Source organism: Monodelphis domestica, chromosome 3 (genome assembly GCF_027887165.1).
Source record: "Monodelphis domestica isolate mMonDom1 chromosome 3, mMonDom1.pri, whole genome shotgun sequence".
Taxonomy (NCBI): domain Eukaryota; kingdom Metazoa; phylum Chordata; class Mammalia; order Didelphimorphia; family Didelphidae; genus Monodelphis; species Monodelphis domestica.
The window spans coordinates 101,503,481-101,522,057 of NC_077229.1; the positions used below are offsets into that span (position 1 = coordinate 101,503,481).

General features: G+C 48.8%; 2 protein-coding genes across 51 annotated transcripts in view; both read right to left on the reverse strand.

The window, feature by feature from the left end:
- SCRIB (scribble planar cell polarity protein) overlaps positions 1-5,951 on the reverse strand; it is an 81,758-nt gene extending 75,807 nt beyond the window's left edge. For 25 of the 44 annotated variants that reach the window (XM_056822852.1, XM_056822841.1, XM_056822853.1 and 22 more), the window contains exons 1-5: positions 4,074-5,929; positions 1,877-1,994; positions 571-649; positions 282-371; positions 94-150 (exon numbers count right to left, since the gene is read on the reverse strand). In XM_056822852.1, coding sequence (XP_056678830.1) covers positions 94-150; positions 282-371; positions 571-649; positions 1,877-1,994; positions 4,074-4,232 — 503 coding nt within the window. In that variant the 5' untranslated portion in view covers positions 4,233-5,929. Of the gene's footprint in view, positions 1-93; positions 151-281; positions 372-570; positions 650-1,876; positions 1,995-4,073 lie in introns of all 44 variants that reach the window. The other 19 variants (XM_016432009.2, XM_016432002.2, XM_016432004.2 and 16 more) reach the window with 4 other exon arrangements.
- A 2,856-nt stretch (positions 5,952-8,807) lies between these two features.
- The window catches only part of PUF60 (poly(U) binding splicing factor 60), a 37,387-nt gene continuing 27,617 nt past the window's right edge, over positions 8,808-18,577 (reverse strand). For 4 of the 7 annotated variants that reach the window (XM_007488699.3, XM_007488703.3, XM_007488700.3 and 1 more), the window contains 9 exons: positions 17,686-17,775; positions 16,380-16,430; positions 12,431-12,592; positions 12,194-12,286; positions 11,318-11,531; positions 10,996-11,186; positions 10,615-10,750; positions 10,090-10,325; positions 8,808-9,668 (listed from right to left, as the gene is read on the reverse strand). In XM_007488699.3, the coding sequence (XP_007488761.1) occupies positions 9,369-9,668; positions 10,090-10,325; positions 10,615-10,750; positions 10,996-11,186; positions 11,318-11,531; positions 12,194-12,286; positions 12,431-12,592; positions 16,380-16,430; positions 17,686-17,775 (1,473 nt within the window). In that variant the 3' untranslated portion in view covers positions 8,808-9,368. The remainder of the gene's footprint in view (positions 9,669-10,089; positions 10,326-10,614; positions 10,751-10,995; positions 11,187-11,317; positions 11,532-12,193; positions 12,287-12,430; positions 12,593-16,379; positions 16,431-17,685; positions 17,776-18,577) is intronic. The other 3 variants (XM_007488702.3, XM_056822856.1, XM_056822855.1) reach the window with 1 other exon arrangement.

Consider the following 18,577-nt stretch of genomic DNA (forward strand, 5'->3'; position numbering starts at 1 on the left):
TGTAAATAACTAAAGTCTTAAAGCCTAGGAGGGCAGAGAATCTCTAGAGGCAGAAAAGACTTGGATGGGATAGGGGGTTCTGCTAAAACTCACGTAGGAAGGGACTTTAACAGGTTCTCCCGTAGCTCTAACGTCACCAAGTTAGCCAAACTGGAAGAGAGATACGAATAAGCATAGGAGATGGAAGGTGGTTCCTACTTTAGCTAAGGTGCCATTTCCCTTCCCAGAAAATCCCATCATCCAATTCCCTACTCTCTACCCAGGTTCCCCCATTCACTCACTTGCCCACATCTCCTGGCAGCACCTGCAGAGATACATCATTCAGGGCAAGATGAGCTAAGCTGCGCAACTGGGTGAAGCCATCAGGGAGCCTAAAGAGGTTAGGAGAATCAAAGGGAAAGATCTTCAGACAACCTCCTTTAGAGGGAGAGACAGATCCTTAAATACACCATTACCAGATTAGAGAATACTTAGCTTCCCATCCCACCCCTTCCCCATAGGAACAGGATCCTCAGAAACCACAAAGAACCACAGCAGATCTTAAGCCTCACTTCTCTCTAGTCCTTTTACCTGGATAGGGGATTCCCACTGAAGTCAGCAATCTCCAGGGCTTTGCAAAACTTGATACTCTCCGGTATCTCAGGAATGTCTGTATAACAGAATATCAATAGCTAAAATTTAAATAGCACTTACCATGTGCCAGGTACTGAGCTAAGCATTTTACAATTACTCTCATGATATAGCCAGGTCTTTCAATGGATTGAAAGTCAGACTTGGAGACAAGAAGTCCTAGGTTCAAATCCAGCCCCAGGCACTTCCTAGTTATGACCCTGAGCAAGTCACTCAACCCTATCTGCTTAGCCCTTACCTCTTATAGGAAGGAATTGCCTCTGCCTTGGAATAGATATTCAGTATCAATTCTAAGGAGGTAAGAGTTTAAAAACAAACACCACCCTCCCCCAAAATACCCAATTACTATCTCATTTGACGCTCACAAAAATCCTAGAAGTTGGGTGTTTTATTATTGCTATCTTATAGTGAGTAATCTGAGGCAAAAAGAGGGTAAGTGACTTGCTCAAGGTCACACAGCTAGTGCCTACATTTAGAGCTGAACCTATCATCCCAAAACAGCCTTCTGACATTCCTATCAGAGGAATGTTCAGGCAGGAAGGAGATCCAGGGACCACAACTGACTCAGACTATACCCCCTCCTGTTCCCAACTCTATTAGATGTGGCATGGCAATTACAACCCCCAAAATAAAATGCTTCCCTTTACTAAGATATGGAAAGAATTTTTTAAAAATAAAAACCCTTACTCCCCTTCCACCCCCATCCTATTTCCTCAGTTTCTGAGACAATTAAAATTTACCAAAGAACCTTTTATTAAGAAACTGAGAAAAATTAAAAATCACAAAAGACATAGCAATAGATGAGCAAACGGAACACTACTATAAAAGTCCAATAAGGAAAAAAATGTATACCAAAGATAATAATTTGTTGGTGGGGTTGAGGTATCTAAAGTAGCCATTTGTATTAGCCCATAGTACCAGACAGTTGTGGATCTGGAAGTTTTCTAGTCCTTGTATTCTAATAAGCCTTGACCCTTTTGTCTTTTAACATCTACTAAAATAACATCTCCACCAGGAAGTCCTTTTGCATTGATGTTGGGTATTCAATTGTGCAATGAGCACTTCAGTTGCCTGGAGCCCAGATGAAATTTTTATTAATTCTTCCATCAATAAGCACACAATGCAGGAGCCTCCTATCATCTCTACCTACCATTCTCAGTCATCTTCCCCATGTCTAACCACAGGGTATCCCTACCACATAAATCTCTCCTCCCCACTCCTGAGCCCCTTCCCCAAGGCCTCTTACCATTTCGGGAGACATCAAGCTCCACCAGCTGCATGAAGTTGGCCACCTCAGGTGGTAGCCTCTGAATCTCATTGTCACTCAGGCCCAATTTTCTAAGATTCAGCAATCGGAAGAAAGGCTAGGAAGTGAAGGAAAAGAATATTTCATGGAAGCCTCATTGAGATTGTGAGGTTAAAATAAAATCCAAGGGAACAGGTTCATATCAAAAGCAGCCTTTCAAGCCCTCCTACCTCACAAGCAACCCTAGGAGAATCCTACACACACATTTCCCACCAACACCCAAATAAACCATGCCCTGAAAAACCCCATCCCTAAAACGCATGCCATCTTAGAAACAAACCAATAAGCTTATTCAATCTCCTGCTCTCCCTCTCAATTTCAATTACTACTATAACAGACACAATTTTCCACAGCTTGAGAACACAGGCCCCAAGAACATAGATGGGAAAGGTATGGAGCCTAGTGGACTGCCAAGGAATTGGCTGTTTGTCCATTGTGATGTACAACACACGGATTTCCGGCCATTTAACACCAAGACTTAGGAATCTCAAAGCCTTTTGGAATCTGCTTCTCTAATAGTACCCCCTCCCCCCAAGATATTAGCACAACAGCTCCCACCCACATCTCGGGTACACAAAGGCCCAACAAAGGTACTAAGTAGGAAGAGGAGAACCAAACTTGCAATGGGAACCAAGGTAGGCACTGAGAACAGAGATGCCAGGGAGAGGCTGTAGATGTGGACAATGTAAATGAGGAAGAACGTCTGGGCACAATAAAGTAGGCATGCAAGAGCTAGAACAAGAAAAACATGAGAGCTAAGGCAAGGCAGCCAGCCAGAAAAGGTGCTAGGCAGTGACAACCAAGGGGAGAGGGGAAGAAACAAAAGGAAAAAAGCAGTTGGAGACAGAATAGAACAGTTATAGGACTACTGGGGAAAAGATTGGTACCGCATTGGGGGAGGGGAAGGAAGGAAAGAGAGTCAAGCCAAACTCCCAAGGGCCCAGCCCCTATCCTGCCTGGACAGGCTACATGCGGCTTCCCTGCCCCAGGGACGGAAACCCAGAGAGCCTAGGAAGGAGGGGAGGAACTTGGAGTAGACTCAGGGCCTCCCTGGATGCAAGCAAATTAAAAGCTTCTCTTAATCAGCCTGAACAGAAGATTTGCTTAGGACAATCACAGCCTTTGCTAGCTTGCCTTCTACTCAGGTTTCACATCTCAGTTCTCTCTCCCCCCTCCCCTCCCAGAGAGATGGGCAGTGACTGCCTGGTGACAGGTGCCACCTGGTGCCTTCTCAGCAGCAGGTAGCCAGAAGAAGGGGGAGGGAAGGAGCTCAGGTGGAGCAGGAACCAGTTGGACTTGGCTGGGCTGGTTCAGTAGGGCTTCCTCTGACTCAAGCTCCTCTAACACCTAGGACAAGGAAACATCTCTCCCATCATTGTCTTCTACAGGCTCCTCAGAGATCAAAGGACAGGATCCCATACTTTCTTCCAGCCCAAAGTTCAACCTAGGGATCCCCAGTTGAGTAAAAATGAAGATGGTGTCCAAGGGCTCCTCCCCAGATGAAATGTGGATAATTGACAAATGACACATGATGTTGGTGTCAGATAAGATGCCCAAACAACCAGATGTGGGAGTCTCTCCCCAGTATAGTTCCTCCTTAGAATTCCCAATTAATAGCCACCCTTTAGTTCCCCAGGGAGGTCCTATTTCTCTATTTTCTCCCTTCCTCCCTCTTTCTCTCCCTCCCTCCCCTAGAAAGCCCCACCCCCTACTGAAAGGAAAGGCAATTTATCCAATCCATTAATTAGGCCGGACCCACTCTTAGAATGCAACACTAGCATCCTGATGATAGCAGAACTCAGAAACAGTGGAACCCCTCCAACCAAGATACATGACTCTCATGGGATATAGGAAAGCTGTCTGTAGCAACACAATTCTTGCCCATCATGTTTGGGTTATCCTTTGCCCCTGGTACTCAGAGAAAATGGTGCCTATTTTTAAAGCTTCCTAGTGACAATAAAAGACACCTTTTCCAGTTTTTTATAGGCATATGCCTATAAAGTATGCCTAACATACCAGGAAAGAGCAGACAACTAGCTATCCATCCCACATGCATACTGGTGGAAAGGGTAGGAGGAACAGGGCCCAATGGGTTCATAATGCTGTGCCTTCTGGAATGCCTATCCTAACTTCTCACCTTAGGTAGCTCCCTCAGCTGGTTGGCATCAAGCAGCAGTTCTTCCAGGCTGCGGCTGTAACGATAGATCTCTTCTGGAACGGCCTGTAGTGAGCAGTGCCGCTTGTCCACTGACTCCACATGCCGGTTACACCGCCACAAGGGGATGCACTTCAGCATGGTGCTTCAGGAAGGTTCCCCTCCTCCAGGATGGAGAGAAGGGAAGAGAGCAGGGGGCTCCAGCAGGCAAGACAAGGTCAAAGAAGCTTAGGCCAAGGGGTCCCTAGATGAGGATTACAGGATCCAGAGCCAAGCAGTTCTGGGCAGGAGGCATCAGGAGAGAGGCACAGAATAGGAGCTGGGGACAACAGGCAGGAGCCCCTTGGTCTCTCTTATCGGGGAGCAGGAAGGTGAGGCCAGGCCAGGATCAGCAAGGTCTGGCGATGGCACTGCCTTGGGCACAAGTGCCCTGGGCAGCCTCTGAGGAGGGACTGGGAGGCAGGGGGCTTCGAGGGAGTTCGGGGCTGCATGCGGGAGGGAAGGTGGGGGCCAGGCCTGAGCCGGCTGGGAGGTGGACTCTCTTAGGTGAACACTAGAGCTAGAGGAAGGGCCTGGGGTAAAAAAACCCCTGGTAGGAGTTTAAAAGTTCCCTTGAAAGCACCTAATAAGTGGTGAGAAATTTGTGAAGGAATGATCTCTAAAGAGGATTCCCAAGAAAAGAAAGGGTTCTTGTGTCCCAAGAGGGCAAGCCTAAAAGTCTATGAGATGGGTTAGGCTCTAAAGGAGATGAGATGAGAAGTTTCTCTATAATAGATACAAATAGGGTCTCTTAGAAAATTCCCAAACTAAAGGGGGTAAAAAATGAGAAAAGGTGTGATTTTTGGAGTGGAAACTCTAGGAGGGAGGGGTCCTTTTTAAAGCTGATTGAACAAGCTATCAAGGATTCCTACAGAAGAAGGGGATAGAAGAGAAAGTTGTCTTTGTTAGAAAAAAGGAAATATCTCTAATTGAAGTGTTTTTTGGGGGAAAATCTTTGAAAAAATCCAATATAGTAAGAAGGAATTCCTATGAGGAAAAGGGGTCTTTGAAGAGATTCCCTTGAGGGAAGGTGGGAGGGGGAAGGAAAGCCTGTGAAAAGTGAAGAGGCAGGTTTCTGAGATATAGAATGGGTCTCTGAGAATATCCTAGGGAAGGAAAGGGCAAGTCCCTGAGGATTGTTAAAAAGGATTTCCCAATTCTCAGGGGAAAGGCAGAGGGAGAGGAGAGGGGAGGGGGGTGTCTCTGAGGAGACTAGGGGTGGAGTGAGTGTTTTAAGGGGGTGAGACCTCAGTCTAGGACAAAGGGGCAGGTCTTTGAGGAGATAAGGGAGAGAGCGAGCCTCTCCAGGGAGACTGGAGGACTGGGGTTTTCTATTAGTCTCGGGGATACCTCGGGTGAGGAATGGAAGGTTTGCGGGAAGACCGGGGTAAACTAGACCAGAGAAGAGGCTTAGGTGTACAGCTGGGGAAAGGGGCTCCCGGAGGGGCGGGGCGACGTCTCCGAGGGGGGCTCCCCAGGAGGGCGGGGCGGGGGCGTCTCCTCACCGGCCCGCTCGGCTCAGCTCAGCGAGGCCCGGGAAATGGGTGGGGAAGAGGCCTGGGGTGGGGGGCGCGGCCCCGGCTGGGCGCTCAGGCGCTGAGGCTCCGCTCCCACATCCCGCCTGCTCTCGGCTCCACGTTATTCTCGTACCCCCGGCAGTGCCTTCAGTCTTAGTCTCGGTCTCGGCTCCCGCTCCGACTCCAGCCGTTCGTCCGTGCGTCCCTCCCTCCGTCCGTCTTCACCACCGCCGGAACCGCCACCGGCCGCCCAACCGCCTGCTCGCCGCGCCGCCTGCCGGGAAGGCGAGTCCCTCCCCCGCCGCCCCAGTCCCAAACCCAGTGGAGGACTGCAGTTCCCAGAAGACCCTGCGGCCGCGCCTACATTGGCTCCTCCAGGACCTAAATCCCACCCCCTGCTTACTGTCGAGTCCCCTAAAATCTTTTCCACATATTGCATGCCGGGAAACGTAGTCTGTGCTTGCCAGCCAAACCAGACTAGGAAGCCAAGCACTATGGGAGTTGTAGTTCCTGATGCGCAAGGGCGTATTAAAGGAGGTTGCTGTCGTGCTCTGTGCTTTACCAGTACTGGTTGCAAAATAAGAGTGGGAGACAGACCAAGGATAACAAAAAGGATTTTTCAAAAGCAGCTATATTGAGAAAAAGATGAAGCTCAAATCAGGAAGGGGTCAGATAATGGACAAAGGGAAGGCAGTACTTATTTTTCTTGTTTCACCTGAAAAAATTATTGGACTGGAAAGGACAGGTAACACTATGGGTAGTATTGATGGAATCCGTTCCAGATCTCAATCCTAAGGTAGTGGGAAATGGGGCAGCTAAGATCTTTTAAAATTGAGGAGAACAGTAAAGTCTGGAGGTCAAATCTTGCCCCATTAAAAAAAAAAAGTTTTCAGCAATTCCCTGCAAAATTCCAGAATGTAGTAAATTGTTTATGGGTTTGCCAACAAATCATTTAAAATTTACCTCATGATCCATTTAGTTACAAAACTCATTAAAGATCTGCAGTAGCTACAGGTTACCTAGATTTTCACAAAGCATTTAGCTGGTTCTCATGTTACTTTTATGGACAGAACTACTGACTAGATGGAGGAATGATGCACTAGAAGACTACCACGCAAATTAGGTGGTCTCCCAACTAATTTAACATCCTAAAAGAAAGAGAACACTCTCCCAAGTCATCTAGTGCCAATTCCCTCAAGGTTAGGAAGTAACTTGCCTAAAGTTACTTTAATAGCATGTAACAGAACCAATTTTGAACCCAGGTCCAAATCCAGAACTCTTGCAAATTAAACAAGACTAAAAAGGATAGTTACTGCACTGGATGATAAGAATCCAAAATAAATCTTGATAGGCTAGTACTATAAAAGGCAGTACATCTGAACAAAGGTCCTGGGGTTTCAGACTGTCTACTCGAATTGAATTAACAATTTTGTTAGGGCAACTGAAAGAACCCCTAACAATCTTAATACTGCAATTAGTCTCCAAGATGGTGGGGGATAAATTGTCCTGTTTTCTATGCCTAGGTCAGACCACATCTGGAATAGTTTTTGTTCCAGATGTATCATAAAAACCCCTTGATAAGCTGGAGAATGTCCATCGGACAACAAAAATGGTGAAGAGTCTGAAGGATTGATGAAAAACACTTGGCCAGGAGAGGTGGGGAGAAAGGAGTAGAATGACTTTTCTCACATGGAGGCTTTAAACAAGGGCTTAATTACTTCTTGGGATACACTGTAGAAGTCAGTGGGACAGAAGGGACATTCTTTTGCAGAGTTGGAGAGAAACCTCTTAAGGTCTTCTAGTCCAATCCACACCTTAATAGGAAGCTTCTTTTCCTTGCTAACCTACTAGAAGACTTCTAACAGTGATTATTTAATACAAATGTGTTTCTTTGGCTACTACATTCCTGTTTAACTTCAATTCTCCAATGACTGTCAATAATTCAGATCTCACTCTATCCGTTTCCTCTCATAAATTCACCACAGATGTCCCACTTAATGTGCTGAGTGCCTTCCTGAAGTTCTCAATTTTGGAGAAAACCAAAAGAACACGAGCTGTCCCTTAGTCTTCTTCACTCTTGCCTTTTATGGCCAGCCCATAATTTTTTTAAAACTGGAAATACATTTCTCGGATGGCATTTACTTTTATATCTAGAAAAATTGAGGTAGAAAGGGTGACAGGTTTGCTGAGAGGAGAAATGGTTTCCAAAGGAAACAAAGTTAAATAATGTAAGGCAATAACATGAGATAGCACATTATTTAACTTTTCATGTATGTACATATTTTTTCAACTATTGTCTCCTTGAGGGTGGGCATGTGGCATACCCCACCTCACCATTATTACTGATTCTATAAAAACACAACTTTAAGTAAAATGATATAATTGGGGCAATTAGGTGCATAGGAAATCTACTAAGTGAGTAACTGGTAGAACTATGAGACAGAAGCCTTCCTTAAAGCCAATTATTTGCCCCCAGAATGATGCTACTGTGAAATGATAGGCAGGGCAACATTTTTCAGGGTATGCCTATCTTTTAATCCCTGAACCCCTAGGAGGATGTCTTTTTCATCCTCCATGGGACTTTCAAAAGTTTGCATGAACCCTAAGTAGAATCATAATTTGAAGCTCATTTGAGGATGCAAATCAATACTCCTGCTTCCAAATCAGCTACTAAGGGAGTGAAGGAAAAAAACACACACAAAGGGAAGAGTCTATCCCATGCTAGAGCAAGGTCCCTGCTGAAGGGCCTGACAGCTGGAAAAGAGAGCAGGTAAAAGAACTAAAGTGAGAAAAGGAAGAAAGGAAGGATGGAGGCAGATGGAGCACCAATTCTTCAGGGAATGTGAGGCTAAACCTTTATCCTCCCGCTTAATCTTCCTCGATTCTTCCTTTTCCCTCAATGATATAGATAAGGTAAGGTGTTCTTTGTGGTAGGCAATGACCGATGAAATATCCTTTCTTGAAACCAATTTCTCTATGCACTTTTGCCCCTCTTTCAGAGACAACTCAACAACATTCTCCTTTTCTCTACCCGCCCTGTTTCTACCCTTAACATGCTGCTCCCATGTCCCAGTAACCAAATATACCTTGACTTCATGTGACCTGAATCTTCTTCTGTAGAACTTTCCTTTGAAATGCACTGACCAGAACTGTTGCCCACTTAAGATCTGTAGGACCCTCATTTTTTTTTTATTTAAACCACAGGCCTGGTAGGGTTGGGCCCAGTCTCAAAGCAGTCCCTTATCTTTCTGCAGAAAACAGAGGGTAGAGACTACTTGCATCATTCTATTTCATTGTGTGTGCATTTTTGACCCAGCCATGAGGTCCTTGAGGGGAAGACCATATCTTCTCTTGTTATCCCCCAACACAGCCTAGCACAGAGCAAACACTTGAACTGAAAAAATTGACAAGGGTGAGGCTAAATGGCCCCTCAAAGCACCACAAGGGCCAGAAAGCTCTTGCCAAAGCCTAGGAGGTGGCCCTGGAAGATAAAAGTCCATGGAGAGTTGGGGAGAGCCGGCAAGCATATGATCTCACACACAGTGTGTACAGGGGGCCAGCAGCATCCGTACTTTTATCCAAACTACACAAAAAGGCCAGGCAGGGGCTGAATTCAGCCCCCCAGGGTGAGCCCCATATATCTTTCTACACAAACTGGAGGGGAGAGACAAGAAAAGGAAGATTCAAGTCTGTGAGAGGTTGGGGAGGAGAAGGGCCGAGGTCACGCAGACAGGTCGCTATTGTCAAAGCGCTCTTGGTCATAGACCTCAGCCACCACCTTTCGGCCAGCAAACCAACGCCCATTGAGAGCCTGGATAGCCTTGTGTGTCTCTGAGGCCATGGAGAACTCCACAAAGATCTTGACTATAATTTCAGCGTCCTCTTCCTCACCCTGCTTCTCTTGGTAGATGATGACACGGTTGACAGCCCCAAACTTGCCACATTCTTCTGTCACTTCCCCCTCTAGATCATCATCAATGTCTTTGGGGTCCACCATGTTTCGTAGAACCATCACTGTGGACTGGAGGGAAGAAGGGGATGTGAGCACTGAGACTAGGTGCCCTCCATTTCAGAGGTGCAGGTGGGAAGGGTTTTTCTCTCCTGCTCTGATGACTGCCCCACCTGATACTGGGGGTTAGTCCAGATCATGCTGCCCCTCCACTTTGACCACAACTTTTGTCATATACCTTCCTTTTCATCCCTTCTCCCATATTGTTAAGGGGAGTTCAAAGGAATAGCAAATGGAACCCAAAGATATCAGACTAGGTAGTTCCTAGGAATTGATATGTTTGGAGTTATTCAAAATCAGGGCAAGTATCCATGGAGATGGAGATTTACCCTATGGTAGAAGGTAGATTTGGGAGACACACACACATCCAGAGTAATAAGAATGGGATGGGATAGGCAAGTAGGCAAGGATGAGCTCTGGGGGTCTCATATACCTCCTGTTTCCGCAACAGTTTCTGCATGACCATGTGGCGGGCACTACTGCCCGAAATGCTCATGTGCTCCTGCTCACTCAGCATCTCCGGCCGCTCTGATTCAGGGAACAATTCCTCCTCCTCCTTCTCCTTCTTAGGCTCCAAGAGGCCTAGTGTCGGAGGGCTAGCCAGAATGGGATTCACCACCCCGACAGAAGGAATGGTGACAGGGATGGGGGGTCTTGCAGGGGTCACACCTGTCACACAACAACATTAACTGTGAATTATCAGGTGAAGTTATCTTCTCCCCACCTCCTTCATCACCTCCCCCCCCCCACTCCCCCCCCCCACACACATTATCTCCCATAGCCATTTGCTCAAATCCTAACAGGGGAAACAGTGGTGACACTGGATATAAATAATGATAGAGGAAAAAATCTATTAAAAGCAACAAAGATGGGTAAAGAAAAAGGTAGTTCAAGTTCAGAAAGAACAGGGACAAGGGGGATCTTGCAACAGACTGGCATGGGTGGCTGAGGTGATTACCTGTGATGACTCCAGGGGCCTGGGCTGCCATGACAGCTTGTGGGAGAGCTCCTAGGGGCTGGGCCAGAGTCAGTGCTGGTGACACTAGCCCAGGTGTGGCCAGAGTGCCTAGTACAGCTGCACCAGCCACTGCTTCCTACAACACAACAGCAAAATCTGAAGCCAAGACTTTCCACAACTCATGACCAACCAACCACCTCACATTTCTTCCATAGCCCCAGGCCAGTAGCACATCTCACCTCCTTTCCCCAACTTCAAAGCCATTTCATGGCCTTCCCAATAATGAGAGATTTAAAAAAATATATATATATATATACATGCACATATACAACCCAACTCCACCTCCTCTCCCTGTTTTAACTCTGCTGACATGGCTCTCACCTGGGCAGTGATCTTGGCTGTGGCAGCAGCAGCTGCTACAGCAGCTGCAGGTGGGAGACCCCCAGGAGTGGCAGGTGTAAGTAGGGGCATAGGGGGTGTGACTGCCTTGCCTACCCGAAGGTACTGGCCCCCCAGATCAAAGAGATTCATGGATGAGACAGCGTCCTGAGATGACTGGGCCTTTTCATATTCTGCAAGGATAGTTTTTAGAAAACAGTCAAGAGCTGTGGCAGTTTATCCATATCCCCTTCCTCCACCTTTCCCTTGAGTCAGAGCCTTGTTGATGGCCCTTCTCCCCTCCCATACTCTTCCCTGGGCTCACCGATGAAGCCATAGCCCTTGTGTTTGCCTGTGGTCGGGTCCCGAGCCAAAGTACATGACTTGATCTTGCCGAATGCCTCAAACACACTCTTGATGTCATCATCTGAGAGGTCCTGGTGCACTGAGGCCACGTAGATGCGGTTAAAGGCTCTGGCTTCTTCAGCCAGCTGGTCAATGATGGGCTGGGCCTGTCCGATGTTACTGGGCCTACCCACCTGAGAGTGGGTGGCATGAATGGGCAAGTTAGGCAGACCACTCAAAAGTTCATATAGGCCAAGCAGGCCACACTCCCTAATACATTTCTTGACCACCAACCAGGATGGAACTATGATTCAGGAAAGGCAAGTTTTTGTAATCAGAGACCTCACGGTTAAATCTTCTATCAGAGCAGCCAAGGAGGTAAGGACTATCAAAATGGCATCTATGTCAAGCCTAGGTGCAAGGCATTCTGCCTTGCCATTCTTTAGGTATCTCCTAACCTGTTTCCCCTCCAAATCAAGGAACACTGTCTACTTCACATGTCTGCACTTAATTTGCCTTTGAAAATGCTACCAAGATATTTCATATAAATAAAACTGTGGTTGTAAGAGTAAATCCTCATGAGATTTCATGTCAGTATGCAAGTACAAGGATCATGCCCACATAAGTCCAGAACTGAATCCCCTGTACCAGCAAAGAAGGGGATTCTGTCATTAGGCCTTTCCAGTGAATCATTCACCCTGTCCATTCCCTTCAACCCTCCACTCCCAATAAATACTATGCAATGAGCTTTTGGTTTTGTTCTGGTCTCTGTTCCTTTAAGCCTCCCTTCTTCACCTACCTCCTGGACCTGGTCACCCCATACTAAGGGGCAGGCTACTCCCCTGAAGCTCCTCACCTTAATATTCCTTCCTCCTAGCATCACAGAGTTCATCTGCTCCAAGGCCAACTGGGCAGCTTCTGGCACCTCATATTCCACAAAGGCAAAACCCTAATGCAGGGGAAAAGTCAGGTTACGGGGGATGGGGAGCCCTGGACCTGCATATACTTAGCAACCCCTGGAGGCAAAACCTCCTTCTTAACCCACCCAGGTCTGGGAGAGAAGGTAAGGTAACTGGAGTAGGCCCAGGCCCACCTTGTGTTTCATGGTGACTGAGTCCCAGGACATGTCTATGCTCTTGATAGGACCGAAGGGGGCGAAGGCCTGGCGGATGGTGTCTTCTCCCAACTCATAGTAGATGGAGCCCACATACACCCGACACATGATTGCCAGTGCCCTCTGCCTCTGAGCTGCCATCTAAAGGAGAGAGAAAGAAAGAGAACCACTGACCCATGAGCATGGGGGAAGAGTGAGGGAGCCAGGAAAAATTTCTCCCCAATCCCCAACCCCAACTCAACACCCTTTCTCAGAGCTGTGGGAGACAGCTCACCCTGCACACACACACAGCAGCAGGGGCAGGCTCTGGCCAGGCTGTGCAGGGCAAGGTGGTAGCAGGCTGGCAGGCGGGCAGGCAGGCCCCCAATCCCATCCTCCCCCCTGCTAGTTCCCACAAAGGCCAGCTCCCAATCACACAACTGATGCTGACCAATCACCTCTGCAATGGCTGCCTCAAGTGGCCAGGCCTGGGATCTCCATACCTTTCCCCCATTCCCTACTTCCTTCCCATATTTATGAGGAATTCAGTACAACAGTACTGCCCCATCTCTGGCTCAAGGAAATGAAGCCAGGCCTAAAGGAAACCAAGCTATTCAGGGTAGGGAGAATTCAAGAAAAGCACCAACCCAATCCCGTCCCACCTCCCCTCTCCACCCAAACCCTCTAACCCTTCAATCCTCCCTCCCCACCCCAAGGTCAGGCCTGATTGCCCAGGACCTAGGCAACAGGCAGGCAATGCTGGGGCCATAGCCAGGAGTCGGATGATTTGGAGATGTTTGAATTCTATTTGTAGAGCAGTCCGAGGAGCCTTATACTCCAGTCCTGATGGACAGAGCCCTATTACACTCAGGCTGGGAGATCCCCTCTATCCAGCACTCCCACCTTGGGAGGCTGCCTCTGAAAGCCGCACAATTCCAGCCTAGGGTTTAAAAGGGAGAATCCAGAGCCCCAAGGGCCTTCTCCAAAAGTTAGGGTACTACAGGCTGAGCTCTAAATTCAACAAACTATAGGCCCAACTCCCTTGGCTCTCCCCTCCTCATCCAAGCTCATTATACCCACCGGGCTTAAAACAGACCAGCAACCAGGAACAGGGGCTTGGGAAGGTGGTAAGGGGAGCTCAAAGCAGAAACCTGGAGCTAGTCCTGGCCCTAGCCAAAACATCTGCTAGTAGCAGGTACTCTTGGGAAGGTCCACAGGAGAGGAGAGAGGGTACATGGTAAGAGAACCCAAGTGGCCTTCCCTCAGATATGTTTTGTCCTGTCCAAAGATTCTATGGCTTATGGCATCCAGGGGGGTTCGGGAGTATGGGGTGGGCTGGCCAAGGGGTTTGGATTCCACCTCCACAAAATAAAGCACATATATGCCAAAACCCATACCTGCACAGGCCCCATTAAGCAGAATCAGTCCTTGCTAAGGGGGAGTGGGGAGGGCAAATGCAATCCCAATAGGCCAGTTCCCCACCTCACCCTTTAATGACCTAGAATGAATATGTAGTAACTGCCTGCATCAACAGTAGTAAGAAGTTTGGGAGATTCCTTTGGTGAGGAAGAGAGAGGAGTTGGCATCCTACCTCCTAGACTAGTGGGTTTTCTCTATGGGTAAGAGCCTCACAAAGTGAGAGCAGTGGGCTTCCTTCCGGCAGCTGTGGGGCTAAGGAGATCGACAGACAGACAAGATAGTGGCCATAGCAGAGGACAGGAAAGGCCTTGTTCCCAGGATATGGCTGGGGCTGTCACTGACCCTGTGGGTGAAATGTCCCCCTTGTTTGGGAGGCATCATAAGACTCACCCATACCATGCTATAAGATATTACAATCTCTTCTACTTCCACCCTCGTCCCCCAAATCACCAGTCTAAGCCAGGAAGAGTGCTATTCTTGGGAAAGGGCTGGAGAGAACCAGCTGTGCTCAGGCCTCTCAGTGGGCTCAGTATACACCAGAAAGGTGGGGGAGAAGGCAGGGAAGCACGCTGTCCTCTTTAAAGAACAGCTCCAAGGACATGAAAAGGACACCCTCCCTTCCCCCCTTGCCCCTGACTTTGGGCTCAATGCTGTAGCTAGCCCTTTCCTGACTAAGGAGGGCCACCTTGGGAAGAACAGGAGAGTTGGAAAAGCCACAAATAATTCAGACAAGTCAATCCTTAAGTTCACCCCTCACCTTCAAGTTTGTTTACATACTCTTGGCACTTGACCAATTTACCCCAAAGGAACAGGGCTTGAGACAAGACCATAGTGGTTCTTGGGGTGAGAGGGGGAAGAATGATAAAAACAGGAAAGAGGCAACCCCAGGTGTAGAACTCATTATGAAAAGTGACTGATAGAATTGTTTAGATACTAAATGTAAATTCTCCAAATCAGGGGCCCCGTCTCTCCCCAGACAGGTCTTATGCTTCCCCCCTTAAACTGGAGCTATATCTTCCCCACTTCAAACTGAGGATTCCAAGGATGAGGAACTTTTCATTCTGACCAATGGCTTACTGAGAACAGAGCCCTGTCTCACTCCCTAAGGCTGGAGGGGAGTCTTCAAGGGCAGAGTTTATTTCTCATAAAACTGGGATGCCCCCTCTCCTTCCAGGCCAAGGGCATAACCAGGCAGCAGGGACCACAACTCTTCCTCCCTTTAGGTCAGAAACTCCCTTGCAAGCTAACTATTTCCTCAGAGGGGAGACACCTTGAAGGTTATAGCTATACCTTCCTCCCCAAAGATAAGGACCATAATATCTCTATCAAATTGAGGAGGTCTCTTTTTCATCTTAAAGCAAGGCCTTCCTGAAGGCAGGGGCCACATCTCCCTCAGAACAGAGGTTGCCTGAGAGCAGGGTCAAGTTCTCTTATCAAACTGGAGTGAGGCCCTCTCTTATCACCATCAGAGCAAGGACATTCTCTCCTTCTGAGTTCAGGAGCTCTGCAAGAGAGCATTAACACCAATCAAACCAGGGGGCTGTCCTTTCCCTATCAGACCAGGGACAATCTTCCTTCAGACCAGGGCTCCCTAAGGGTAGGAGCCACATAGTTCAAACTAGAGGCTCTTCCCCATTGTATGTGACCAGAAGCTATTTCCTTCTTAGAAGAGAGACATCCTGATAGTGAGGACTGTATTTCTCCTCCGTCTATCTCTAAAGCTCCCCCAGCCCAGGGCTTTGCCCATATTTCATACTGAGGCTGGAGAGGGGTGGTGGAGGGGGGTGGGGAATGGAGGGAAGATAAAGGGGGATGGGAATGACTGGTGGAAAAGCTGCCCTCCTTATAAACTCTTATTTCCTAAGGGACAGGAAAGGCTTTCCACTTATTGGGCAAACCCCAAAGAGAGGCTGCTCCTGGGTCCAGTGGTGGACTCCTCTGGTGGCTAGGCAACTCCCTATTCATGACAACCCATTAATGGAAGCCCACAAAGCCCAAGGTCAATCCTCCAATAACTTTATCACTCCCTTACCCTCCACCCACCTCCCCCAGCCCTGGGATAGTTATATAATTCCCTCCCCTCCTCCCTCCCACCCAGGACTTAATATGATGCCATGGGGTCCCCCCTCTCTCACCAGAAGCCCAACCACGGCCCAAGAGACAGGCCAGCCGGGAGGGAGCGTAGTTGTGCAGGGAGCCTGCCCTCTGCGGCCCCAAGTGCGTGCGTGGCTGGCTGCTGCCCTCCCAGGCGGCTGCTGCCCCTCCGGAGTTACCTGGCCGGTTACTTTTAAGGCGGGCCCTCAGAACGGAGCATCCCTAGGGAAACGGCTGTCCCCCAATGTCCCGGGGGGGTGTGCTCCCAAACAGCTGGCCAGCTGCTGCCCGGGCCCGGCCCCGCCCGGCTCTCTGCTCGGCTCGTCCAGAGCTGGCGGGCTGGGGGAGCATGGTCCCCACCACGCGGGCCTCACTGCCCCCCTCTAGGCCCTGACTAAGGAAATGTGCCCCAGAAGAAGTGAGTATTTCTATTGACCGATTGCAAAGGTGAGAGAGGATCTCCAAAGCCCATTGTCACTGCTGCCATCTGAAAGACAGTAAAGACAGAGTTCAGTCTGTTGGAGCTGAGCATTCTCCCGCTATTGTCAACAACTCACGCAGACAGCGGCACGGAGACCCTGCCTGCTGGAAGGGCCTGCCTTCCTTCCCCTCACCGCCGACCGACCGACCGCCTGCACCGCCTGCCCCCTCGGGGCCTCCAGAGCCCCGGGCTGGCCGGGCCCAATGTGCCAATTCTCCAAGCCTGCCCAGCCAGGGCAGGAGGGAGGTAGGGAGCTGCAGTGGAGGGAGCAGTAGCCTCTCCCAGCAGGGGAGGGAGGGAGAAAGGGAGGAAGGGATGGATGGAGAAAGGGAGGGAGAGAGGAAGGAGGCAGGGGCTCAAGGCACTATGGACCTTGGGTCAACACAGCCTTTGCCTCACCCCTGGCATTATAAGGAGCCCCTCATACAGACATCACAACCACCACACCAGCCACCTGAGAGCAGAGCAGAGCAGATCTGCCTCTCCTAGGCATGTGCCTTGGTCCCAGAATCCAAACTGGAAGTTCCCATCCCAGGGAGAAGGAAAACCTTTGGGGAGAGGCCAAGCCCAGACAACCCTACCCTGGGGGGTTGAGGGGGTAGCAGGCAGGCTGAGGGGCACATATACATTATTCAGCCTTTCAGCCCAAGGCTTGTGGACAAGGAGAGCCACTATACACACCACATTGCCTGCGGGCCATGCAGACAGCCCAGGATAGGGAAAGGGGAGGAGGGAAGGGAAGAGCAGTGAGCACTGAAGATGGGATGGCAGCAGATGGGGACAGAGAAAGTAGGCAAGTGGGACCCCTGAGTGACGGAAAAGAACAAGGGTACTATGGGCTCAAACAATACAGGGCAGAGCCAATGTGAAAAAGAAAAGGAGAACAAGGAGAAAGGAGGGTAAAAAGTAGAAAATACCAGGGAAGAGAAAGTCCATTGGACTGGGGGAAATGGAGATGAATCAATCCCTGAGAAGGCTCAGAGATCTCTAGAGCCCCAGGAATAGGGGCTAAGCGAGTTTGTAAAACTACTCAGGAACCAGAAGGAAGGGGAGAGGGGGAAGAGGAAGAGGAGGAGGCAGCAGCAGCTTCCCTTCCCAATCTGGGTGGTAGGGGCACTTTTCACAGCACACTTGGAATTTACTGTAGAAACAGCAGTGAGAGGCCTGGGGCCTGGGGGCCAGCCAGCTGCCATGGCTCCCTGGGACCTGGGTTCCTCAGGGTAGGGAAGGGAGGTAAAGCACAAAAAGGAGGGTATCTCACCTGGAGGTTGGTGAGCTGCTGCTGCTGGTGGGCGATGGTTTGCTTCACCAACACACTCTTGATGCTCTGCTCCATAGCATACTTCTTGGCCTATCAGAGAAGCAAGATAGTACAGTCATAACAGATCAGGGCCCAATGTGAGTAAACTTATATCTCTCACCAGACTTGGGCACGAAAATCCAGAGACTCGATAGCTAATAACTTAGGAGTGAAAGTAACACTTGTGAAAAGATCAACTTTGTCCAACCAGCTTGGAATGGGAGACCCCTTTTCCCAGTTGGATTTCATCCTGGTCTGCCTATATCCTAAGAGCAAGGTTTTAAACCTAGGGTCCATGAAGTTTAGAGTTGTTTTTTTTTTTAATATGTTGATGTCTGTATTTCAGCATAATAGTTTTCCTTTAGAATCCTATTTATGATATGCATTTAAAAAGATTTTCCTGAAAAGTATTTTTGCCAAAGGAGTCAGTCCATAACACAAAAAAGGTTAAGAATTCCTTTTGTAAAGCTTCTCCCCATGCAATCTACACAAGATAAAATATAAGGGGGCTGGGGCTACAGCAGTGATGGCAAACATTTTAGAGACCCAGTGCCCAAACTGCAGCCCTCATGCTGCAAATGAGCTCCTGCCTTACCCCAGACAGGGGAGGGAAGAAGCATTCCCATGGGGCTGCTGGGCAAAGGGCAGGTGATGTGAGCATTGTCTTCAGGCACACCTGGAGAGGGGCATATGTGCCATAGGTTCGCCAACACAGGTCTATATAATTCTAGGTAGAGACACATGGACTCTTAAGACCACCAAAGCTGGAGGTCTCTAGAAGATATCTCATTTGACTCTCATTTGATAAACAATAGTCATACTTTCCAATTTTGTGGACCAAGGCCAGCTCCTT